Source organism: Equus przewalskii, chromosome 1, assembly GCF_037783145.1.
Source record: "Equus przewalskii isolate Varuska chromosome 1, EquPr2, whole genome shotgun sequence".
In the NCBI taxonomy this organism is placed as follows: Eukaryota; Metazoa; Chordata; class Mammalia; order Perissodactyla; family Equidae; genus Equus; species Equus przewalskii.
In genome coordinates this window covers 15,446,801-15,469,344 of record NC_091831.1, presented here as the reverse complement: position 1 = coordinate 15,469,344, position 22,544 = coordinate 15,446,801, and the positions used below count along the sequence as shown (strand labels likewise).

The window sequence follows — 22,544 nt, the reverse complement described above, 5'->3', positions numbered from 1 at the left end:
CATCCTCACAACAACCCTTTGAGGTAGGTAGAATTATCATCCCCATCTTCCGGATGAAAAAACTGAGGAACAGAGAAGTTGAATCACTTGCCCAAGGTCACACAGCAAGTGTGTAGGATTGGAACCCAGAGTCCACACCCCCTTCCTCCCTCCCATCAACACGATCCACTCTCTAGAATGTCCTGAGCCCAACGTGAGCCCCACTTACTTGCTCTTCCTCAAGGCGTGCTCCACGCTGTGCCCACGGAACTTCTTGTAGTAGTCAATGAAGGAGAAGGGCAGGGTGATGTTCAGCGGGTTCGTTCGGTCCGGGGCAGCCGCTCTTTTGCGAGACTCAAACGCGATCATTAAGTCAACCCAGGCTGCAGGACGCTTGATTTTGAATTGTTCAATAAAATCCTCTCCAAATATTTTACACAGAAGCTTCTCAAATTCATAATCTACTCCTAAGGAGCCATAGGGTCCACCTGAGTCGAGAACAAAATGGGAGCCCACCATGTTAAGAACCATCAGAAAATGAATCCAAAGTCTGAGAAACAGCCCACCTTGCGTTCTCTGAAACACCAAGTAGCACAAACTTGGACCCGCTTAGCAAGCAGGTGGCAGCTACGTGTTCTTACTTACGCCTTATAACCCTTAGGTTCTTCTCATTCCATGTGGGGGAACTTTCCTACAGAAATCACTCGTCAACAATCTGCTTAAAATCAATTACATTGTAAATAAAATCAAGACATTTCACTAATGAGGAGCATCATGGTATTCCCATGCAAGAAATCCAAGGACAGGGGCCAGTAACCTGCAGGCCTTGCCTCATTCCTGCCACCTAGTAATTGCTCACCATCCCCCCCACCAAGGCAACGAGCCTGTTGTCTGGTTTGGCAATCTTGATCCAAGACCTGGTGTCCCAGGACCTCCCTAGAAGGCTTAACCATAGCACTAAATCATACATGAAGGCAGGGTACAATCATATCCTTCCAGAACTTTCAGAAACAAACTCCCTTGGCCAGGATCTGAAAGAGGCTCAATCTACACCAAAACCCAAGTTACAGTGGTTTGTGTTTTAAGACCATTTAAGTGCATCTGTCTCTCCATTTTCACAGAAGCGTTGGTACCCTTTCCTGTCTCAATCCCACGCTGAGAGAAGGAAACGCTGAGAAAAATCTGGTATGAGTGGAGTGGCTCACGCGTGAGGAAATCAGCTATGCAGGGCTCACCTGTTGCTTTGTACAGTTCTTTAAGGTGTCCCTCTGGTAACCGTATCTGATGGACTGTCAGGTCTACCGTGCCACCGCCACTGTCCACAACCACATACTTGTCACCTGGTACAAAAACAACCATCCTTTACATAGGCCGCTTGTCAACCCCATCCTGAAACAAGCTGGCGGGTGATGACTTGGTAAACCCAGCTAAGTGCCATCAACACCTCTCATTAGTACAATGGTTTTGTTAATTAGCCGCACAGCGAGTTATCCATGATTAAAGAGAATGTAATAATGTCTGCCCAGAAGTGATGGTTAGCATGGATGATAAAGAACCCAGAGGAGTGACTCTTTAAGACTGAAGGATTCATGTCACACGCTGCTGCATACCTGGCATGTACAAGTGGACAACTTCCTGCCAAGATAATGGCACCATAAAATGACCTATTGTTTTTACTGGTGAGTTCCATTTCCTACCTCTCTTCTGAAGAGTCTATATGGTTTTACAACATGCAAAATTATAGCTACAAAAGAGCTCTCCTTGGGTGAGCGGTCTTTAAAACTAAGTGATTTTGAACATTCTCCAAAAGTGCAAAAGGAACAAATAGGAATGCATTTTTGCCAGCAGCACCAAAAACAAAAAAAAATCCAGCAAGGGCAAAAGACGTTCAAGGACGCTACCTTCCTCCAGCTCGGACCAGATTTCTCCTATGACATTCTCCACCAAAAAGGTCCGACTCTGCCGATTACGCCGTACGTGTTCCTTAGCTAGTGGCCAACAGAAAGAAAATGACGATGGGTAAGAAAGCATGAAAAAGCAGGCAGTCATCTGAGGCAGTCAGTGAGGCAACAGCAGGAGGAGTTCAGGGATGCAACATTTAGCCATACTTGACCCAAATGATTACATAAGTACAACATCGGGAGTCACACAGCCAGCCCTTCCAGAGCAGCAGCTATTGCCACCAGCCTTCATCTCTTCATCTGCATGGCAGCCTTGAATCTCTTCAGCTGCGTGCCCTGCTGAAAAGCTGTCCCTCTTGAGGTCTTCCTCTGGTGGCATTTTTTGGGGAATAGGTTAATAAAATCGGCCAATTCCCTGGCTTTGCTGCTCCAGGGGAAGCCTCTGCCAAGCAGCCTGCAGTGTACTCGATTAAACAATTTCACATCCAGGAACTCTGCCTGACACAAGGAATGTGGGCGTTTTCCTTACTGGATCCTGGATAAACACAGGTCTGGAGCCATTTCCTGATCCAGTTGAAGCCAATATGCTCTTCAGCCACAAGGTGGCGCTTCAGCCACAAGGTGGCCTGCAACCCGGCAAAGCCCCAGGGCCGCCTTTTTCCTGAACACTGCAGGACAGCCTGGCTGTGTCTCCGGGTGCTTAGTGGCTGTGACGCCTCGCATAGGGTATTTCATCTCCCGCAGACCTCCCTGACAGCCCTGTGAGGCGGACAGGCCACAAATCATCATCCTACATCCAGATGAGGAAACCAGGTCAGGGAGGTTCAGGGGCTTGCAGTTCCCACGACTCTGTCTTGCAGCCCAAAATTAGCCCTGGGACCACAGACCCTCATGCGTGCGTGCTCTGAGAGTTAACAATTTACAATGAGATCTGGAAAAGCAGAATACGAATGGTAAGAGATGGGAAAGGTGTGTGAGAGGGACCCGGGCAGCAGCAGGACACAGCCACGGTGGGAATTTGGACAAATCATGTAAGCCCTCTGGGCCTCAGTTTCCTCATCCATAACATGGGGATAATAATACTTGGCCTAAGTTCCTCACAGGCAGAGCAGAGACTGGTTCTCTGATTTATCCTCAGCATCCAGTGTGACAGCAGGCACACAGTAGGTGATAATGAAGGGGAAGCACCGAGGATGAGCCCAGGTCCCTGACAGAGGGTCACGGCTGTGAATGACTTTTACAGGTGGAGGCTCCATCCACCGCTCTGCTGCCGCCCCCACAATTTTGCCCCCGCCAATTGTTTTAGTCCCTAGGTGGGTGCTGCTGACTTTGAACTGCCCTACAAATCCATGTGCTTCTGGTTATCCAGTAAAGGACCCTTGACCCACTAGCCTCTTTTAGCAAGGAGCACAGTGTCTGCAAAACAGCATCTTCTCTGGGGCATGGCAAACACTGCCAGCCCGAAGTGCCCTCAGCCCTGGTCTGTTGTGGAGAGGCCATCCTTGATTCAAGAGTTCCTGCAGGCCCGGGAGGGATCCCCAAACTCGGGGCTTCTCTCCTGTTCCAGCACCGGCTCCAGGTGAATTTATACTACAGACCCTGTAGTGGACATTTGGTTTTCTAAAACATTCTAGATGACTAACAAAATGGCATTCATAAAGAACAGCTAAGTGGGGCTAAGAAAACATTTTCTGAGCTCTCAAAAAATTATCCCACTTTTCGGGCATATTAAGCCCAAGATTGTGAAAAATGTATCCTTTACTAATCTTATTAAATCCTCTTGGAGTAAAATAATACCGATGGCAAACCCTGCAGTGCTGGGGGCAGAGTGCCAGCTCCTTGTCCTTCAGTGCTGTCCAGTGGGCGTCCATCACGAAGGAACATCGGGGAGCAGAGAACGGCCCGGGGGTCTCAGGGCGCTAACGCCATCCCGGGTGCTCCTGATGAAGAGCTCTGCCAGGCCTCCCAGATGGCTCCCCCTCCTCCTGGGAGAGAAGTTCTAACCGCACCACAGGCAGAGACAGAATGCCCGCCTCGCTGCTCCTCTGAAGGGTGGTGGCCAACAATTCAAGGACTTCAAAACCAAAGAGAGCCTCTGAGCACGTGAGACAACAGCCAGTTCCACCAGGCACAGGACACAGACACAGAGCAGGGTAGGGCAGACAGGATATGTTAAAGGAAAGGAACCCCACAACTGAGCTCTCGGGAAGGCAAGCATTCAAAACCTCAAGTCCCCCTCAAATGTGAGTGTTATCCGTAAGGACTGTTAAGGAGAGCTACCGAGAATTAGCCACTTCTGGCGTGAATTTCTGTTTATGAACGACTGAGTAAGAAGCAGCATGGAAGGATAAAGCCCAGTCCGTCATTCCTTTTTTCCAATTAAAACAACGAGGAAGGAAATTTAAATAAATATACCGTCCTGAGTGTTCAGGGCGTCCATGCCCGTGATTTAGGTGGCAGGAAGGCTGGCCTCGGCATGTTTCGGGAGAGGCCGAACATTGCTGGAAAAAGGCAGATCAAGCCCTCAAATTTAAAGGGAAGCCTGTTTCCATTCATTCCAGATTAATCAGATCTGAGGGCTAACACACAGCCACGGGCAGGCTGGTGACAAGTGAATATTTTGCCACTGTCCTGTGGCTGAGGTTCACAGACTCCTCAATCTGGGGTTGCAGATGCACAGCAGCGGCCTTGGGCAGTCACCTTGTGAAGAGGAACAGGCGAGGCCTGAAGGAGAGGCTCAGCACCGTCTGGGCAGGAACGTACGCCTGCTAAGGATGAGCCTGGGCCCCAGTGCCTCGGGGAGTACAGAGACACGCTCCGGGTGTGGGACCAAGGATAATGTGGAAACAAGGCTGTGGGGGGAACAGCCAGAGACAGTCCTCACCAGTGTCACCCTCTCCTCCTCCCGGGCCTTCCGGGGCAGGATGGAGTGGGTGATGGGTGGGTGTCTGCCCTTGAGGTCCTCATATGGGAACAGGGCTCAGAGCTGTGTGCACAGCGCCACCCCTACCGCACTCCCAGTTAGCACCCATGCTCACTCACGTTGGTGGCTTTGCCACTGACCCAGGGCAAACTGGGTCTGCAAACTCCATTGCCCTGGACAGACCCACATAGCCCAGGATACAAGGGAAAAAGTTCTAGGGACCAAAATTGTGACCAGCTTGCATACTGGTAAATAGTACAAAGAAAAAAAAATGCCCATCCTGAGTCTCCCTAGGCGGTGCTCCTTCCCACAGCTGAGTGAGCATCAGCAGGTCAAGGAGAAGTCAGCCTTTGTCAGCCATAGTTTACGCTCTCCCCAGGTTTATGGCTAAGACACATAATGAGCTCATCACACAGAAGCAGCCCCAATGAGTGCGTCAGCAATAAGTCAACAGTCTTAATGGAGGAATTAATAACAGGGAAGTGGATTAGATCAAGAATCAGTTAACAGACAGGAAAGATTAAGAGCCTAGTAAAATGCAAGGCCAAGAACTGCTCTCAGGCCACCTTCAGGTTCTGAGAGAGAAGCGCTCTCCCCTCTCCAAAGGCATGTGGGTGGGCGATGAACGAGAGTAACAATGGCTGAGCTGATGGGGGTCCCTGGAGGGACCAGGTAGCAGGGCTGAGCACAGAGGTGCTTAAAGCCAACCTGCTCCGGGAGCATCTTGATTCTTTGTTACAGCACTAAGTGCCTTTAAATAATCAGAGGCAGAGAAACGTGCAGGGGGCGGGAGGGGAGAGAGCAGGGAGGGGGAGAGAGAGAGCAGGAGGTACCCTGTGCAAACCCAGCTCCTACTGAGTCACTGGAGCTGTACCCATTGACCGCCGCCTTGCTGCTCAGCTCGATCATCTGGTGCAGCCGCAGCTTCCGGCAGTAGATGGAGGCCGCCTCGGGCTCCAAGGCTATGATGAGCTGCTCCGAGTTCTCGGGGGAGGCCAGGCCTGCCTGGAAGACAGAAGCAGAGGCTGGGACTCGGGCTTCCTGCGCAGGACCACTCCGAGGACACCCATGCCTTGGGCTGACACCCTCACTCACGTTCTGCTTGTTTGGGAAACTCACTCCCAATTCACAGGCCTCTGCAGAGCTTAAATTGGGTGTGATTGGGTGCTAGGCCCCAGGCCAGGTACCCAAACACCACAGAATAGCCAAAGAAAACAAACAAGCACCCTTGGGAAACAAACGCAAGGCTCTCTGGGCCACAGAGTCTCCTGCATTTGGAGCTTGCTTGGCCCAGAACTGAGAAGCATGAAGGGGGAAAGGCCCCAAAACTTTGAAAACCATTACAGGAGGGAAGGTGGATGGTCTGTTTCCCATTACAATGGGCCACCGCTGGACCTCAGCTATGCGAGCATCTGATTTTGCTGTATGGGAACCTGAACTATTATCTCCAGAGCACCAGGAGGGTGAAAATTCCTCCAGGAGAAAGCGCCTGCTGGAATCCCACAGAGTCCCCCACTTTCTAGGGTGTAGGTCCAGAGGCAGCTGGCAGTGTCTTATTCAAAGCTTGTATCCCTTTAACAGCAGAAATGCTTCTCTCTGTGATAGCTGGCTTGTTCTAGTAACAGTCCCTCCAGACCTTAAGAAGGGCCAGCCCAGGAGGCTCCAGGACCACCCTCCCGAGGTGCTCAGAGAAATGAGCCTGGTGTAGCCTCTAGCAGGTCCCTGCCACCTCTCACAGCTGTGAACTGGAGCACGAGGTCTTGCCTGCTCGTTGAAGCTGTTCAAGCCCACGGGGTTTCCTTAGTTGCCAGCACGATGGAAAACAGAAGCACGTTCCGTTGCCGTCAGCACTGTGTTGCTGGCTTTGCTACTGTTTCCTAGGGAACCCCAGGATGCTGCCCTCGTGCCGCACCCACTTTGGCGAAGGCCCCCATTCTACGGCAGGCCCGTGAGGTTAGTGGACTCGTCTTGTAGACCAGGGACGCAAGGTTGCCTAATGTCACACGTGCACAATGACCTCTCACCAGGAGGAGCCACCTCGAGTCACAGGCGGAAGGGGCTTAGGAGGTTAATTATTAGACAAGAAGGGGAGGAGGGTTCAGGTTAGAATATTAAAAATGCCTTTTGTCCAACTCCTTCACTTTATGCAGAAGGAAACCAAGGCCCAGAGAGGTAGGGTGACCAACCATCCTGGCGTTTCCTGGGACGGGAGACTTTCAGTGTTAAGATCAGGACAGTCTTAGGCTGAAAGGTATCCAACTGTAAGTGGCAGAGCCAGCCCAGGCCCAGGTCTTGAGCAGACCTGCTCTTTAATTGGTTCTCAGCTCTCCCGCTCTCAGGAACTCCAGGTACTGGGTGGGGCCCAGGCCTCTATCCTTTGAGAAAACTCCCCAGGGGCCTCTAATACTCCAGTAGTGCCTCCTCAACTGGTTGAAAGGTACAATCTCCTTACTAATTTACTCTGGGACAGTACTGCCTGTACCTGCAGTCATTAATTCTCCATAATTACTATACTCCAAACCAACCATTCTGTCGTAATGAGATATATCAGCAGGCGGGTGACTGAACTCCCCACTTTGCCAACACCAAATGCCCCACGACAAGCGGCAGAACCCTTCTGGGAAGACTGACCTTTACAAAACCGGACTGGAACTGCGCACATGTCCTGCACCATCCACTGGGAACCCGCCCCCTTCCTGCCTAGTACCCTTGGCTGTCGCCAACACAGGGGCAGCATCTATGCCCATCAGCTTGGTCGCTGGGTTGAAGAGGCCAGGTCTGCCCTTAGCTGACATGGGTCAACAGGCCACTGACACAGATGTGTGACAAGATGTCCCCCTACTCCCTATTCAAGGGATTAAACGCCCCCCTCCTCCAGCCGTGCATTCTCACAGGGTCACATGAGACATCCTTAGCCCAAAGACAGCGGAAGGGCACAGTGCACAATGAAAGAGGACAAGGGTTACACATGTGAAGTGCCACCAGGAATGGGGAAACCTCTGAAACTTAATCCCCAGGATCCCAGAAGAAGAAATCCCAAATAAAACCAAGAGGAGCCCCTTCTACAGAACAGCTCTCACGGATTGATTTTTTCCATCTTCGGGGGTTTGTAAAATCAAGGCCCTCCTAGAACAGAAGATAAGAGGCCCAGCTCCCACAACACGGGGCGAGGAGGAAGGAAGGATGAGCAACGAAAGAGCTGGCCCTAAATGTACAAAACCCTCTTCCAAAGTTCAGATTGGAAAATATTTGGGGGGTGGGGCGAAGCAGAGTGCCACAGTGGCACCCAGGGACTCAGTGTGAAGGAGGAAAGGCCAAAGCTCTGCCCACTCAAAAGGCTCATTACTCCCATCATGTCCCCCTAGGAGGTCAACCTGCCAGGCGGCTCCCACATGGCAGTCCCAGAGCAACAGGGGCCTGAGCCAGGGAGTGGGGGATGGGAGGGCAGAAAGAGGAGCAGGAAATAAACACCCTCGTTCCTCTCTACACCTTACCTGAAGTTCTGGACAGGAACTCTGATCTATGTGAAATATCTACGTGGAAAATCAAATCATGAAGTCCAGAGGAGTGAAGAGCCTTGAGTAAAATCATACAACTCAAGAGCATCTGAATGTGCCTGGTGCATGACTGACAGGATCCAGCAAGACATCCCACACTGGGACGTTCCCACATTCCAGAGACGTAAAAGACACACAGGCTGACTCAGTGCCTGAGACAGCATGCCTGCACCCCTCAGGGGAAGCCTCTCATCCGTCCCTCCCCAACTGGGCTGGCCTCAGCTCCACAGCAAAAGCTCTGAGTCATTTCCATGGGGTTCCCCATGGTACCTGGGAGAAGATGCAGATGGTAAGTGGAGGTGAAGGGGACCCCAAACCAGAGGGGAGGGGCCCGGCAGTGTCTGGGAGGCCTAGGACAAAGTACCACACTCCTTCGCTGAACCAGCCCCTGTCACACTCCCCAGTTAGGGCCAGGGGCCGTGTCCCCACCAGCAAACTCCCACAGAGGCCATAGCGGAGAGCTGAGGGGGAGAGGCCAGAGGAGGCGGGCTGGCTCTATGTAGATTCCATCTCCCCAGGAGGGGACTCAGAGCTACTTGGGGACTCCAAGAAAAGGAGGAAATGCAAAAGAATCCGTCAGACTCTCAAAAGCCCAGATGTTGTTATCTCTGGGCAGAAGGATCCAGTGCCTGGCAGTGTAACCTTTGTTTCTATATAAACACTTAACAGTCTTCTCATCAGAAGCCCTCGGTCCTGGCAGCTGTCAGGAGACCTGAGGGTCTGTTGGCCTGGGATTAGGCCAAGGTCAACCAAAGCAGGAGCGCACTCTTTCCACTTTTGCTAATTGGGCCTCTGGAGCTGATATTTCCTGGCCACTGTTCTGATGGACATGCGCTCTCCCTCCAAGGGGGCCCGGCAGACCACTTAGTATACTGTCTCCAATGCTAGATCAATGCGGACACATCTAGCCTCTCCTGAAAGACGGGACATTTTCTAAGAGCAGCAGTCAGGTCTTCTTGCCTGTAGCACATAGTAGGTGCTCAGACGGCAGCTGCTGAATGAATGAATCGACCATCCCTCCAGCCAGCCTCTATTGTGCAATTTCCTGGCCCTGGTCTCTGCAACACTGAACGAGAGCATTCTGCAGATGTGACCTGGGGATTTCACAAACAGAAAGTGTCTGAACCAAGACAGCGCTACCCCACTTGACTCCTCCACAAATCTGGGGCAGCAGGAGCACCCTCATAGTAGTTTTTTAGAGGGTCACAAGCTCAGGGGTGAGGAGGAGCAGGTGGGTGAGAAAACTGCACTCCAGGGAGCCCAGGGATGGGCTGGGCGTTTACACCAACTCCTGCCGGGGACTGTGTCCACAGTGGAGAAAAATGGCCAGAGGGGCCGAGTGCTCTGCTGGCCCAGCGTCAGGCTGCAAAGGGCTCCAGCTGCTCTGGCTCTGGGTGTCATGAGGTTGCAGTTGGGTTTTTTCCTGATATGATTATTTTTTACTGCAGTTTGTTCTGAAGGGGAGAGAAGGGCAAGCTGTAACTCCATGTTAGATGAGATCATCATACGCAGGGCAACATCATTTATGTACCAGGTTTCTGGAACCTACAGGAGCTACACATTTGAGGCAAAATGTCTCTAGAAATAAACGGAACTGCTTCCTATCCACGATGCTCTCAAGACTCAGGGGGACCCTCTCCCGTTCTAGGTATTTTTTGAAGGTGTCAGAAGAGGGCTCAGCCGTTCTTTCTGCGACCGTCTTTTCACTGAATGCCCCTAAAGGATCTAACGGTGTCCTGAGGCTGTGAATTATAAAAGGTAGAGATTGAACCCACTTTTCCCCCAAGCACTTGATACAAGAGGACTCTTTGGAGTTTCACAGATAAACTGTATCTGTATAAAGTGCTCTGCAGCCTTCAGAGAGAATCACACGTCTGAGTAGAGGCCCCAGAACCACCCACTCCATCCACATCCCGCTTCTCCCGTGGGAGATGCTGCCAGAGCCTCCTCTCCCTCTCTGCATCCAGGCCTCTTCCTCCTCCACCAGGCCGGGGGAAGGATCAAGCTCAGGCCCCAAGTGACTGTGCCATGAACTTGGGCTCAGGAGGCCTCCAAGAGGCCTGGAAGGAGGGGCTCCATTTCCCATATGAAGCAGGGAGCATGGGACTGGTTTCCCAGCTGCCCTGATGGAGTGCTGTTCCACCGCATCCTTCCAGCTCTTCTGTGCAAAGCCAGGCTGATGCGCGGCACCTTGGGTGGAAGGCTCGGTGGGCACTGTCAGATCTCAGAGGCTCGCTGGGCCAAGAATTGTGTGTTTTGCTCGGGTTCTGTATTAGTCAGGGTTCTCCAGAGAAGCAGAACCAGTAGGATGTACAGTCACGAGTCACTTAACGATGGGGATACATTCTGAGAAATGCATCCTTAGGTGATCTTCTCATTGTGGGAACATCATAGCGTGTACTTACACAAATCTAGATGGGATAGCCTACTACACACCCAGACTGTATGGTGCTAATCTTACGGGATCACCGTTGCATAGCAGTCCATCATGCACCGAAATGTCATTATGTGGCGCATGACTGTATGTATATAAAGAGATTTGTTATGAGGAACCGGCTCACACAACTATGTAGACCGACAAGTCCCAAGATCTGCAGCTGGCACGCTGGAGAACCAGGAGAGCTGATGGTATAGTTGGTTCCCTTGCCAGCAGGCTCAGGACCCAGGAAGAGCCGATGTTTCAGTTCAAGCCCAAAGACAGGAAAAAACCAATGTCCCAGTTTGAAGGCAAGCAGGGAGGAGGAATTCTCTCTTATTCTAGGGAGGTTCAGCCTTTCCTTCTATACAAGTGTTCAACTGATTGGATGAGGCCCACCCACCTTAGGGAGAGCAATCTGTGGTAGTCAGTCAATCAACTTAAATGTTAATCTCATCCAAAAGCAACCTCACAGCAACACTAAGAATGACATTTGACCAAATAGCTGGGTACCCCTTGGCCCAGTCAAGTTTACAAATAAAATTAACCCTCACAAGTGTGCATCTTTCTTATTCTGTATAATAAATGGGGAATGAGGAAGGAGAGTTGGAGAGATGCTAATTTTGACCACAGAATAAGAAGCTTCATTTCCATTTTGTCCTGGGGACTCTTCCAGAAGATAGGCTGAAGAGACCGCAGAGAAGTTGGCAAAGCAACTATGCTCCTAAGACTCCCTCTGCCCCTCTGCCAGAGCTACAAAAGCGTTCAACGAACCGCTCAGCTGCCAGCAACTTGAGAGCAGGGTCTATCTTGGTTACGAGGATATGAATCCAGCGCCTACCCCAGTCCTGGCATGCAGAAGGCCCCAGCGTAGGTTTGTTCAATGAATAAATGAATGAGTGACCAAAGAACGAGCGAATGGTCCCCACCATCTTGAAATTCCTTCAGTGACTATACACTGAACACAAGTGTGAAACCAGAATTACAAAGGGCCCCAAATTAAGCTGCATAAGCTGCACCAGACAAAAGTTATATGGCATCAGAGGACAGGGCCGCCTGCAGCGTGTCTCCGGGCTTCAGAAAGTAAATTCCCCACGTCCATAAACACTGGTCACATCCGAGGACCTGCTAACCCCTCTAATCTCTGAGGTGCCCTTTTGATCCAGCCAAACCCCAGACTACACCACACCCACTTCTGCCTGGTTTCCGGGGGAGGGCAGGGCCCAGTGTGAGGGGCCTCTCCCCCACCGGCTCAGAGAGGCAGTCCTTGGAGGAGCCGGCCCAGGGCTACAACAGCCCTAACAAATCTACCAGTCACTGCTCCTCTTTCCTTTTCAGGCTAAAAATAAGAGCTGACCCTTTTCTGGGTCACACGTTTGTTGCTGAAGTCTTCCTGTGGGCTGGAAAATGAGAGTCAAAACCATGAGTCTTGAGTATCCTTCCTGGGAAAAACTCCGATCGCTGGGCTGTGTCCTTGTAGACAGCTGTGTTCCAGCGTCCCATCCTTAGATACTGCCTGAGGATGACACTACGGCAAAACTCCTGGATGCCCAGGGCTTCTGTGGACTGCTAAACTGCACTTGTATTTCTTCCATCTTAAAGAAGTCGCCTCTTTCTGCAACTTCACCCTCTTCCTTCATCCCCACAAAAACAAATCTATTTTTGGCAGATACATAGATGGAGCCAGATTCTCACGCTAAACAGAGGAAGGGGAGAGCAGAGGAGACAGCCTGGGGCAGGGGAGGAAAGAAAGGGAACAGAGGGAGAGTGAGGGGAGGGGACACTGCCCTCCCTTGAGCTCTACCTGCCACCTGGAGTGAAGCCCCAAGCATCGGGTACAATTCATGACATCAAGATGCCCATGGTCTTTTTATTATATCTGGTGCTCAGGGGTGATTTGCTGGGTGTTTTGAAAGGAAAGGTTTATACGTGTGGGTACAAACTCAACGTCAGAGGTATGTCCCCTGGGAAAGGTGGCGGTCTTCTGAGAGGTGTGGCAGGGGTAAGGGGCCATCTATCACCCTGGTGACTTTCCCCAGGCCAGCTCAGGTTGTAGGCTCTGATAACTGTCTCTCAATGCAAAGTGGACCCAGACCACAGAGTGGGCTTTCAATAAGGCAGGGGATTAAGTACAACTGGAGCCAGCTCTGTCCTGGGGATCAGAACAGCAGGACAGTATGGCCAGGCGTGCTTGCCATGAAGCAGACTCTCACGGGAGCCCCGTCATGGCACAAGTTGTCTGCCAACAGTGGGAAGGCTGGAGGCCATGAGGGTTTGTGGCACCAGCAGTGTCCCCCAGTGCCCACAAGGGATGGGCTGGCCATCGGCCCTGTGGAATGCTCTGTCTGGTGCCATGGTGACTTGCACACTCCTTAGCCATGCCACTGCCCTCATCCAGGAGGCTGCCACCACGCAGGTGTGGCAGCCCTCACCCCTCTCTGGGGTGACCATACCTGCTCCTGCCTTGCTCATAAGGTGCAATGTGCAGAGCACAGTTGTCTTTCCTTTACTTCCCCACTGTGCTGTGCAGCTTTCAGCCTCCACACCAAGCTGGTCTGCCTGGGTCGCGGCCATTGGCTTTGTCTTTATTCCTTTCATATCCAAATATTCTTGTTTCCCAAGGCTTTTCCCTGAGGTTCTCACTTCCATTCACCCACGGAGAAATGTCTCTGAGCCCCAGTTTGAAATCCTAACCCCTGAGAATCTACAGTGGAAACATGCCCTGGAAACGCCTAAAGCCAGAAGGAAGACAAAGCCCAGCTCCTCCCCTCGTCGGTCTGACCCCTGTTCCTCCCCATGAAGGAAGCTGAGGAATGGGAAGGCTCTTGGTCCCCCGCCTGTGAGAGATCCCCCGCTTCCTCCCAAGGAGGCCTGTGAATGCTGGGGGACAACTGAGAGGGGCGACTGTCACCACCATGGGTATCTTGGACCCCCCTCCCGCCCCCGCACTCACCTGGTAGGCAGCTTGTCTCATGAACTGCTTGGCGGGCTGTTTCCAGATGGCAGGCACTGTGATGACCCATCTGACGTCAGAGTTCTCAAAGTCCGAACCCGCCTGGTCACTCAGCTCCTAAAGCCAAGGAAAATATAGCAGGTCAAGTGGACACAGCTGGTCCCTGAGGACATGGCCTGCTGAGGCTGTGCTGAGAGTCCAGGCTTCCTGGTCATGAACTCATGGGGCGTCTATTCCGCAGCCTCCTGAACTCACCAGTGTCAGAGAGCAAGGGTCTGTTTTCTGAATATTCAGCAAGCAGGGAGCTCCCAGCTCCTTCCACGCACTCAATGTGACTGCAGGCAGGAGGCAGGCAGATCAGAGGGCTTTGGCCACTTCCTAGTCACGTGACTTTGGGCATGTGACAACCTCTCAGCCCTCAGTTTCCTTACCTGTACAACGGGGATAATAATACCTAGCTCATAAGTTTGCTGGGAGGATTGATGACTTTCTGAGAGCTACATTTGCTGAGAGCGTCCTGTGTGTACCCTTGTTAAGCACTTTGCCTACCTCGCCTCCATTAACCCAGTCAAGAATCCCATTAGGAAGGGGTTATAACTGTGCCCCTTTTGGTGAAAGACCTATACTCTGAAAACTATAAGACATTATTGAAAGAAATTAAGGAAGATATAAAGAGATGGAAAGAAATTCCGTGCTCATGGGTTGGAAGAATAAACATAGTTAAAATGTCCATATTACCTAAAGCAATCTACAGATTCAAAGCAATCCCAATCAGAATCCCAATGACATTCTTCACAGAAAGAGAAAAAAGAATCCTAAAATTCATATGGGCAACCAAAGACCCGAATAGCCAAAGCAATCCTGAGGAAAAAACAACAAAGCTGGAGGCATCATAATCCCTGACTTCAAAATATACTATAGGGGCTGGCCCCGTGGCCAAGTGGTTAAGTTCTCGCACTTCGCTTCAGCAGCCCAGGGTTTCACCAGTTCGGATCCTGGGAGCAGACATGGCACCGCTCATTAGTCCATGTTGAGGTGGCATCCCACATGCCACAACTGGAAGGACCCACAACTAAAATGTACAACTATGTACTCGGGAGATTTGGGGAGAAAAAGCTATTAAAAAATAATTTTTAATATACTATAAAAAGCTATAGTAATCAAAACAGCATGGTACTGGTACAAAAACAGGCACACAGAACAATGGAACAGAATTGAAAGTCCAGAAATAAAACCGCAAATCTACAGACAGCTAATCTTTGACAAAGGAGCCAAGAACATACAATGGAGAAAGGAAAGTCTCTTCATTAAATGGTGTTGGGAAAACTGGACGGCCACAGGCAAAAGAATGAAAAAAGACCATTATCTTACACCATACACAAAAATTAACTCCACACAGATTAAAGACTTGAATGTAAGACCTGAAACCATAAAACTTCTAAAAGAAAATATAGGCAGTACACTCTTTGACATCAGTCTTAGCAACATCTTTTTGAATACCATGTCCACTCAGGCAAGGGAAACAAAAGAGAAAATAAACAAATGGGACTACATCAGACTAAAAAGCTTCTGCACAGCAAAGGAAACCATCAACAAAATGAAAAGACATCCCACCAACTAGGAGAAAATATTTATAAATCATATATCCAACAAGGGGTTAATCTCCAAAATATATAAAGAACTCATACAACCCAACAACAAAAAAACAAACAACCCAATCAAAAAATGGGCAGAGGATATGAACAGACATTTTTCCAAAGAAGACACAGAGATATCCAAAAGGCCCATGAAAAGATGCTAAATATCACTAATTGTTAGGAAAATGTAAATCAAAATTACAATGAGGGGCCGCCCCACTGGCACAGCAGTTAAGTGAGCACATTCTGATTTGGGGGCCCAGGGTTTGCCGGTTCAGATCCCAGGTGTGGACATGGCACCGCATGCCAAGCCATGCTGTGGTAGGCGTCCCATGTATAAAGTAGAGGAAGATGGGCACAGATATTAGCTCAGGGCCAGTCTTCCTCAGAAAAAAGAGGAGGATTGGCAGATGTTAGCTCAGGGCTAATCTTCCTCGAGACAAAAACAAACAAACAAAACTACAATGAGATATCATCTTATGCCTGTTAGAATGGCTATAATTAATAAGACAAAAAAGAACAAATGTTGGAGAGGATGTAGAGAAAAGGGAACCCTTATGTACTGCTGGTGGGAATGTAAACTGGTGCAGCCACTATGGAAAAGAGTATGGAGATTTCTCAAAAAATTAAAAATAGAAATCCATGAGCTCCAGCTATCCCACTACTGGGTATTTATCCAAAGAACATGAAATCAATAATTCAAAGAGATTTATGCACCCCTATGTTCACTGCAGCAATATTCACAAAGCCAAGACGTGGAAGCAACCCAAGTGGCCATAACACTTGGCTAAAGATGATGAATGGATAAAAATGATGCAGTATATATATACAATGGAATACTACTCAGTCATTAAAAAGGCAAAATCATCCCATTTGCAACAACATGGATGAACCCTGAGAGTATTATTTTAAATGAAGTAAGCCAGACAGAGAAAGACAAAAACCCTACGATTTCACTCATATGTGAAAGATAAACAAACTCATGGATAAAGAGAACAGATTAGTGGTTACCAGAGGGGAAGTGGGTGAAGGGGAGGGCAAAAGGGGTAAAGGGACACATACATATGGTGAAGGATAAAAATTAGACTATTGGTGGTGAGCATGATGCAGTCTATACAGAAACTGGCATATAATAATGTACACCTGAAATTACACAATGTCATAAACCAGTATGACCTCAATAAAATAATTGAAAAAATAAATAAATAATCGTGCAGATGGGAAACTAAGGCCTGGATACGTTCAATATCTTTTTGATGATTGCACAGCTCAAAAGTGACAGAGTCAAATTTTGGACCCAGACCCAGGTCTATCTTGACTCTGAAGACCAAGGTCTTGACTAGATTGTTATGAGTGCCTGGCCACAGTAATGCTTGACAGCTGGTGGCAGTTGCTGTCCGAGTTGTCACTGTCCTCTACCTTACCACAAGCCCCAGCCCATCAGGGGAGTTTTCCCGGCAGGACGGGAAAGATGTGAAGGACATGGCCTAAGCAAGAACCACACTGCCCTTGACCTTTGGTGAAGATTAAACCACATCAGTGGGGTCCCTGTGGATAAATGGGATGGGCTGAGGCATCAGAGGTTTCCACCAGGTCCATGTGGCAAAATGTGTCTCTAGAATAGTTCTCAGACTCAATATTCCCATCTGTAAAATGGGGAGAATAAAACTAACCCACAGCGTTACTGGCAAGATTAAATGAGAACACACATGGTATGTGCGGCTCAGAGAAGACCTCTGATAAATGCTGGTTCCTTCCTCCACCGCCCGGCACCCCCCTCGCCACATTCACAGACAAGTCTGAAATCAGACCCAAACTCACACTAACACGCTTCCACATCACAGGCAGCTCTGGGGACACATTTCAGGAGATTACTACGCTGTCGATTTTTTTTTTCCTGACTGATGTCTTATTTTCCATGTTGTTTCAAAGAGTTTTCTTGGGACTGACCCACCCTCTCACTCAAATAACTTCCTTTTTGATCAGTAAACTTTATTTTCTCCCTTTAAAATTTTTTCATTTTTAATTGTGATAAAATACATGTCACATAAAATTTATCATTCTAACCATTTTTAAGTGTACAGCAGGGGTGTTAAGTATATTCAGTAAACTTTTTTTTTTAACATGTTTTTAAAAACTTGTCTCCTTTAGGCCAACATGAAATAGCCGTTTTTCTGTTTTTGTTTTTTATCCAGATTTCCCTGAAGGTCTGCATTGGACTTTAAAAGCAGGTGAGGGGCTGGCCTCCATGGCATATTGGTTAAGTTCAGTGCGCTCCACTCCAGTAGGTTGGGTTCACAGGTTCAGATCTCAGGCATGGACCTACACCACTTGTCAGTGGCCACGCTGAGGCAGCGACCCACATATAAAATAGAGGATGATTGGCACAGATGTTAGCAGCTCACGGCAAATGTTCCTCAAGCAAAAAGAGGAAGATTTACAATAGATATTAGCTCAGGGCTAATCTTGCTCAGCAAAAAATAAATAAATAAAAGCTGTAAGCGCATGCTGTGAGCTGGGAAGGACTCTAAGCGTGACACCTCTAACCATCCAGGCTATTTTAAACTCTCGAAACGGAAAAGGCTCACAATATGACTGATGGGCTTCTGCAGCTGTATGGAAAGTTGTTTAGATAAGCTGTTTGCTCACCAGGGGATGGAGAGCAGCTTGGAAGGCAAAGGAACCTGGCATTGAGTGAATACCTCATGTCAGGCACTCTCACTGCTTCCCTCGTGAAAGACGAGACTGCGTCATGTCTGTGATTTCTGAGCTATTCTACTGTAGCTTATTCTGGTCCAACAGGCAATAATCCCCTCCTCTGAATCCATTTGTCCCTCGAATATGAACCAGCTGTCTTGTCAAGAGCCTAGTTCCTATGCATCTCCTCAAACAGTTTTTCTTCACAGAATTTCTTCACAACATGTTCCCTGCTGGGAGAAGGTGCTAGCAGGTTCCTGGAGCCTCTGGCTGAGCTGACATGTCTGGGACCACTCACCCACCCGTGCCCCTGCTTGACCTTCAGCCCCCTCCACCTCCTCCCTCCCCTTCTGAGATGGGCTGTTCACTCCTTTCCTCTTGGCCAACTTGAAACATGCTCCCATGTCGTGGGCTTTCTCAAGTCCTAAATCTCCCCCGACTCCCCATGGCTCCTCCTCTTAATCCAGAAGCCACCCCACCCGCCCAGGACTCTGCCTCCCTCTGCTCCTTCATCTTTCTCAGACTTGCCACATGTGGTACAGGCAGACAGGCCTTCACACAGCCACCTAGGCCACCGGGTACTGAGCCCATCCCTCTGGGATCCTTGCTTTTCAGGCTGACAGAGGCCACCTCTCTGAGTGCCTCCTCTTATGCTTTGCTGCCACCTGGAACAATGGCGCTCTCCCCTTCTCCAGGTCCCAGAGGCTTTACTGAGCTCCTGCCTTCGGCTGGTCCCCGTCTTCCCGACAGTGAACCCAGCCCCCTCTCTTCCACTTCCTTCCTTTCAGCCCTCTCCCCTCTCCCTTTCTGGTGGAAGAATTTTTTCCTAGGACCCACTTCTTCCCTTCCTCTTCCCCTCTCTCTCTCTCCTTGGTTTCCACGTTCCCCAAATGACCCCACTCTTCTCTGCGTCTCAGAACCTCACCTTCAGCCCTCAGACAAACCTGCTTCAGCATCTGAGTCAGCAGCTTCCTCATGGCTTTCCCCCACCCTACAGTCCCCAGGACACTGTGGTCTCCCTCCCTCTAACACCATCCTGTGGCCATGGCGTTCCCCACTAGAAATCCTTTGATGGCTTCCCATTGCCCGTGGAGCTCCTTAGCCTGGCATTTGCGGGTCTGCACAATCTCGTCCCGAACACACTGCTCCCACTCTATCTCCAGCCTTGCCCTTCTCCCACGCCAAACTGCCTGCTCTCCACAATGCTGGCTGTTTTCTTTCCCCCGAGCTGTTCCTGTGCCCTTCCAGTTGCTGCCTGTGAGAGGCCCCCAGTCTACCTCCTCCAGGGAGCCATCCCTGCTGCTGCCCGTTGGGCAGAACCTCTGCCTTTACCAAACACTGAACACCCACAGTTACCCCCTCACGACACCGACCCACTGACTGCACACTCCTTCATGCTGTGTTCATTTCTACGCCGTCAGAACTCATGTAGGATCTGGCACCTAAAAAGTACTCCAAAAAGAAGAAGGTATTTGAGTGGATGAAAACAGTATTACATTCTCCTTCCTTATCTCCCTCTAGCCCTATTTCTAGGATTCTCGTCTATTCTATTCTATTTTAGAATTCACTAAATTTCTTCTAGTGATCGCATAATACAGAATGCTTCCAAAGTTCTCAATTCTTTTTTGGGAGAAAAAAGATGCCCATAAAGCCTCTTTAATCATCTGGTTTACACCCATGCGTCTCCACGCCCCCGGGAGGAGACACGGACAGGACAGCCACATTCTACTTCGAAATTAGCTGTTTTCCACATGCTGGGCCATCACTGCTCAAACCTTTGCAAGGGTGACCCGAGGGGGTCACACATGAGCTTCTTCCGTGGGGTCTGGTGGGAACGTGGAGGAGGAGGACAGACAGCAGCCACCATTTCCCAAGTGTCCACTCTGTGCCAGGCCCCGAGGGAGGCACTTCATGTATAAATCTCATTTAATAGCAAATGACCCTCAAGGTGCGGTTACCTGCCCCACTCTCCAGGTTAGGAGCAGGGGTATCGGAGAGATTAAGCACCTCACCCAGGATCACACAGCTGCCGTGTGTGCCTCCTGCCTTCCTTTCTTACTGTTGTTTTTTTCTGACACATAATTTCCATAAAATTCACCTTTTTAAAGTGTACAATTCAGTGGGTTTTAGGCTATTCACAAGCTTGTGCCACCATCACCCCTATCTAATTTCATGACCCCGGAAAGAAACCCATACCCTGTAGCAGTCACTCCTCATTCCCTCAGCCCCCAACAACCACTAATCTACTTTCTCTCTCTATGGATTTGCCTGTTCTGGACATTTCATACAAACGGAATCACACAGTATGTGGCCTTTTTATCTCACTTCTTTTATTTAGCATAATGTTTTGAAGGTTCATCCATGTGTCAGTAGGTCACTCCTTTGTATAGTTATATGGATAGACTCCATTTAGTTACCCGTTCATCCACTGATGGGCATTTGGGGTGTCTCTGCTTTTTAGTTATTGTGAATGGTGCTGCTATAAACATTCATAGACAAGTTTTTCTGTGAATATACATTTTCATTTCTCTTAGGGATGTACCTAGGAGTGGGGTTGCTGGGTCACAGGGTAACTCTGTGTTTAACCTTCGAAGGACCTGCCTGCCTGTTTTCCACAGCAGCTGCACCGTTTTCCATTCCCGCCAGCGGTGCATGAGGGCACATCCTGCTTTCTGAGTGCAGAGCCCCACCCTCTGGCCCTCGAGGCTGGACCTGCTCCCCTTGCTGGCAGGTGCACCACCTCCTCCCACAGGTGCTGGCACGTGTCCTACCTTCAGTGCCTGCTCCTTAAAGTACTGCAGGGCATAAGCAAAGATTTCAAGGGCTTTGACGTTCTTGCCGTTTGCTGCCGTCAGGTCTGTATCCATGGTGAGGTCCTGGTAGGAGGAGAAGGATGAAAGAGTTAGGAGACAAAGGAGGGACATGCCCTCTGGCTTTGGGAACTGCTACTTGGAGATTTGGGGAACCCAGTGGGCCATATTTGTGTTTCCCGATGTTTAAGGGGCAGAATAGGATGGCGTGTCCCCCAAAATGGGCCTGGCAGCACTGTCCCCTTATGTGTAGGAAGGCCTGGCTGTTCCCTGGCAGCTCCACCTTCACTTCTCCCTCCTTTTCTCCCTCCCTCTTTTTCTCTCTCTCTCTCCTGGATCCTCTGGGAGTGAAGTTTGGGGGCAGCAACAGAGCCCAGGAAGAGAGAAAAGGCAGGCGCCACTCCCGATGCAATTTACATACTGTTTCCACACGCGGACACACATGGTCACCCTTGGGAGTCCCCCTAATGGAGGCCTAAATAATCATGCCAACTCACTGACGTGCATGATGCTAAACAGACGTCAAGCTTTCAATCCTCAATGAGCTGCCAACCAAGTCACCAAAATAGAAGAGCTCCTATTTTAAGGCTTGTGCTGGCTAATCTGCTGGGAGCCCAGCATCCCTGCCTCCCTTCTTCTGCCAGAAGATAGGCAGTTGCTGAGTGCAGTCCTTGGGTGGAGGATGCTCTATGAGAGGCTGGATGGACTGAGGTCATTAAAAAATGAAAAGTCCCCGTAGGTTGGGGATGGGCAGAGGGCGGGAGCAAACATCAGAAGGAAGCCCCCAAGTTTCCCAGAATCAACGGGCTCATTACTACCAGGGAAACAATCAGTGAGGCCTCCAGATTGAGCCAGACTGGTGAATCAGTCTTTGCCTTTGGAGTGTGAGGGGCATCAGGCTGCTAAACCGGCCTTGAGGAGCCTATCAGTTGTCCTGACCCATCCATACAAGCTCACTCCTCCCAACCAGCCACCTCCCACCCCTGGTGCTCACAAAGACACCCCAGCTTTGGGGCGATGGCTCCCAGGCTCAGAAAGATGGTCAAGCACCAGGAAGAAAGCCATGGGCTCAGAATTGAAAAAATTCCAACTGAAAAAATTCCTGTGCTTCCACCTGTGCAAGACTGCTTTTTGGCATGGAATCCCATCAGGTGAAATGGGAAGGGTGCATTTCTAGCAGAAGTCAGTCCACTTCAGAAAGAGACAACCACACTGATAAGCACAGAGCCTTGGAAGGCAGGGTGCTGGCTGCTGGGCTTCCATTAACATTTGTTTTGTCATCTGCCAACACTTAATAGCAAATAAAAGCAATAATAATAGGAGCTAGCAATTGACTAGAACTTACTAAGAATCAGCATGGTTCTAAGAGCTTGGTGTATTTTCCTTCCTTTAATCCTTACAAAATCCCCATGAAGAAGGCTTTATCAGTGTCTTCATTTTACAGATAAGGTAAAACAAGGCAAGCAGAGGTTAAGTGACTTGGATTAAGTATCTCGAAGGTGGCAGGGGCAGCATTTAAACCCAGGTCGTCTGGCCCCAGAGTCCATGGTGCTAATCACTATTGCCATCCAGCATCTCTAAATACCGAGAGTTAAAGAAAATTTAAGGGATAAAATGGTTAAATTGAAAAAATTCTATCCTCCAGCCCAAGCTTTTCCATGAAGCTTAGGG

General features: G+C 49.6%; 1 protein-coding gene across 4 annotated transcripts in view; it reads right to left on the bottom strand.

Annotated features, from left to right (window-relative positions):
• HSPA12A (heat shock protein family A (Hsp70) member 12A) overlaps positions 1 to 22,544 on the bottom strand; it is a 168,904-nt gene that overhangs the window by 7,954 nt on the left and 138,406 nt on the right. For all 4 annotated transcript variants that reach the window (XM_008514522.2, XM_070592661.1, XM_070592587.1 and 1 more), the window contains 6 exons: positions 20,835 to 20,939; positions 13,730 to 13,846; positions 5,637 to 5,808; positions 1,881 to 1,967; positions 1,215 to 1,319; positions 209 to 467 (listed from right to left, as the gene is read on the bottom strand). In XM_008514522.2, the coding sequence (XP_008512744.1) occupies positions 209 to 467; positions 1,215 to 1,319; positions 1,881 to 1,967; positions 5,637 to 5,808; positions 13,730 to 13,846; positions 20,835 to 20,939 (845 nt within the window). The remainder of the gene's footprint in view (positions 1 to 208; positions 468 to 1,214; positions 1,320 to 1,880; positions 1,968 to 5,636; positions 5,809 to 13,729; positions 13,847 to 20,834; positions 20,940 to 22,544) is intronic.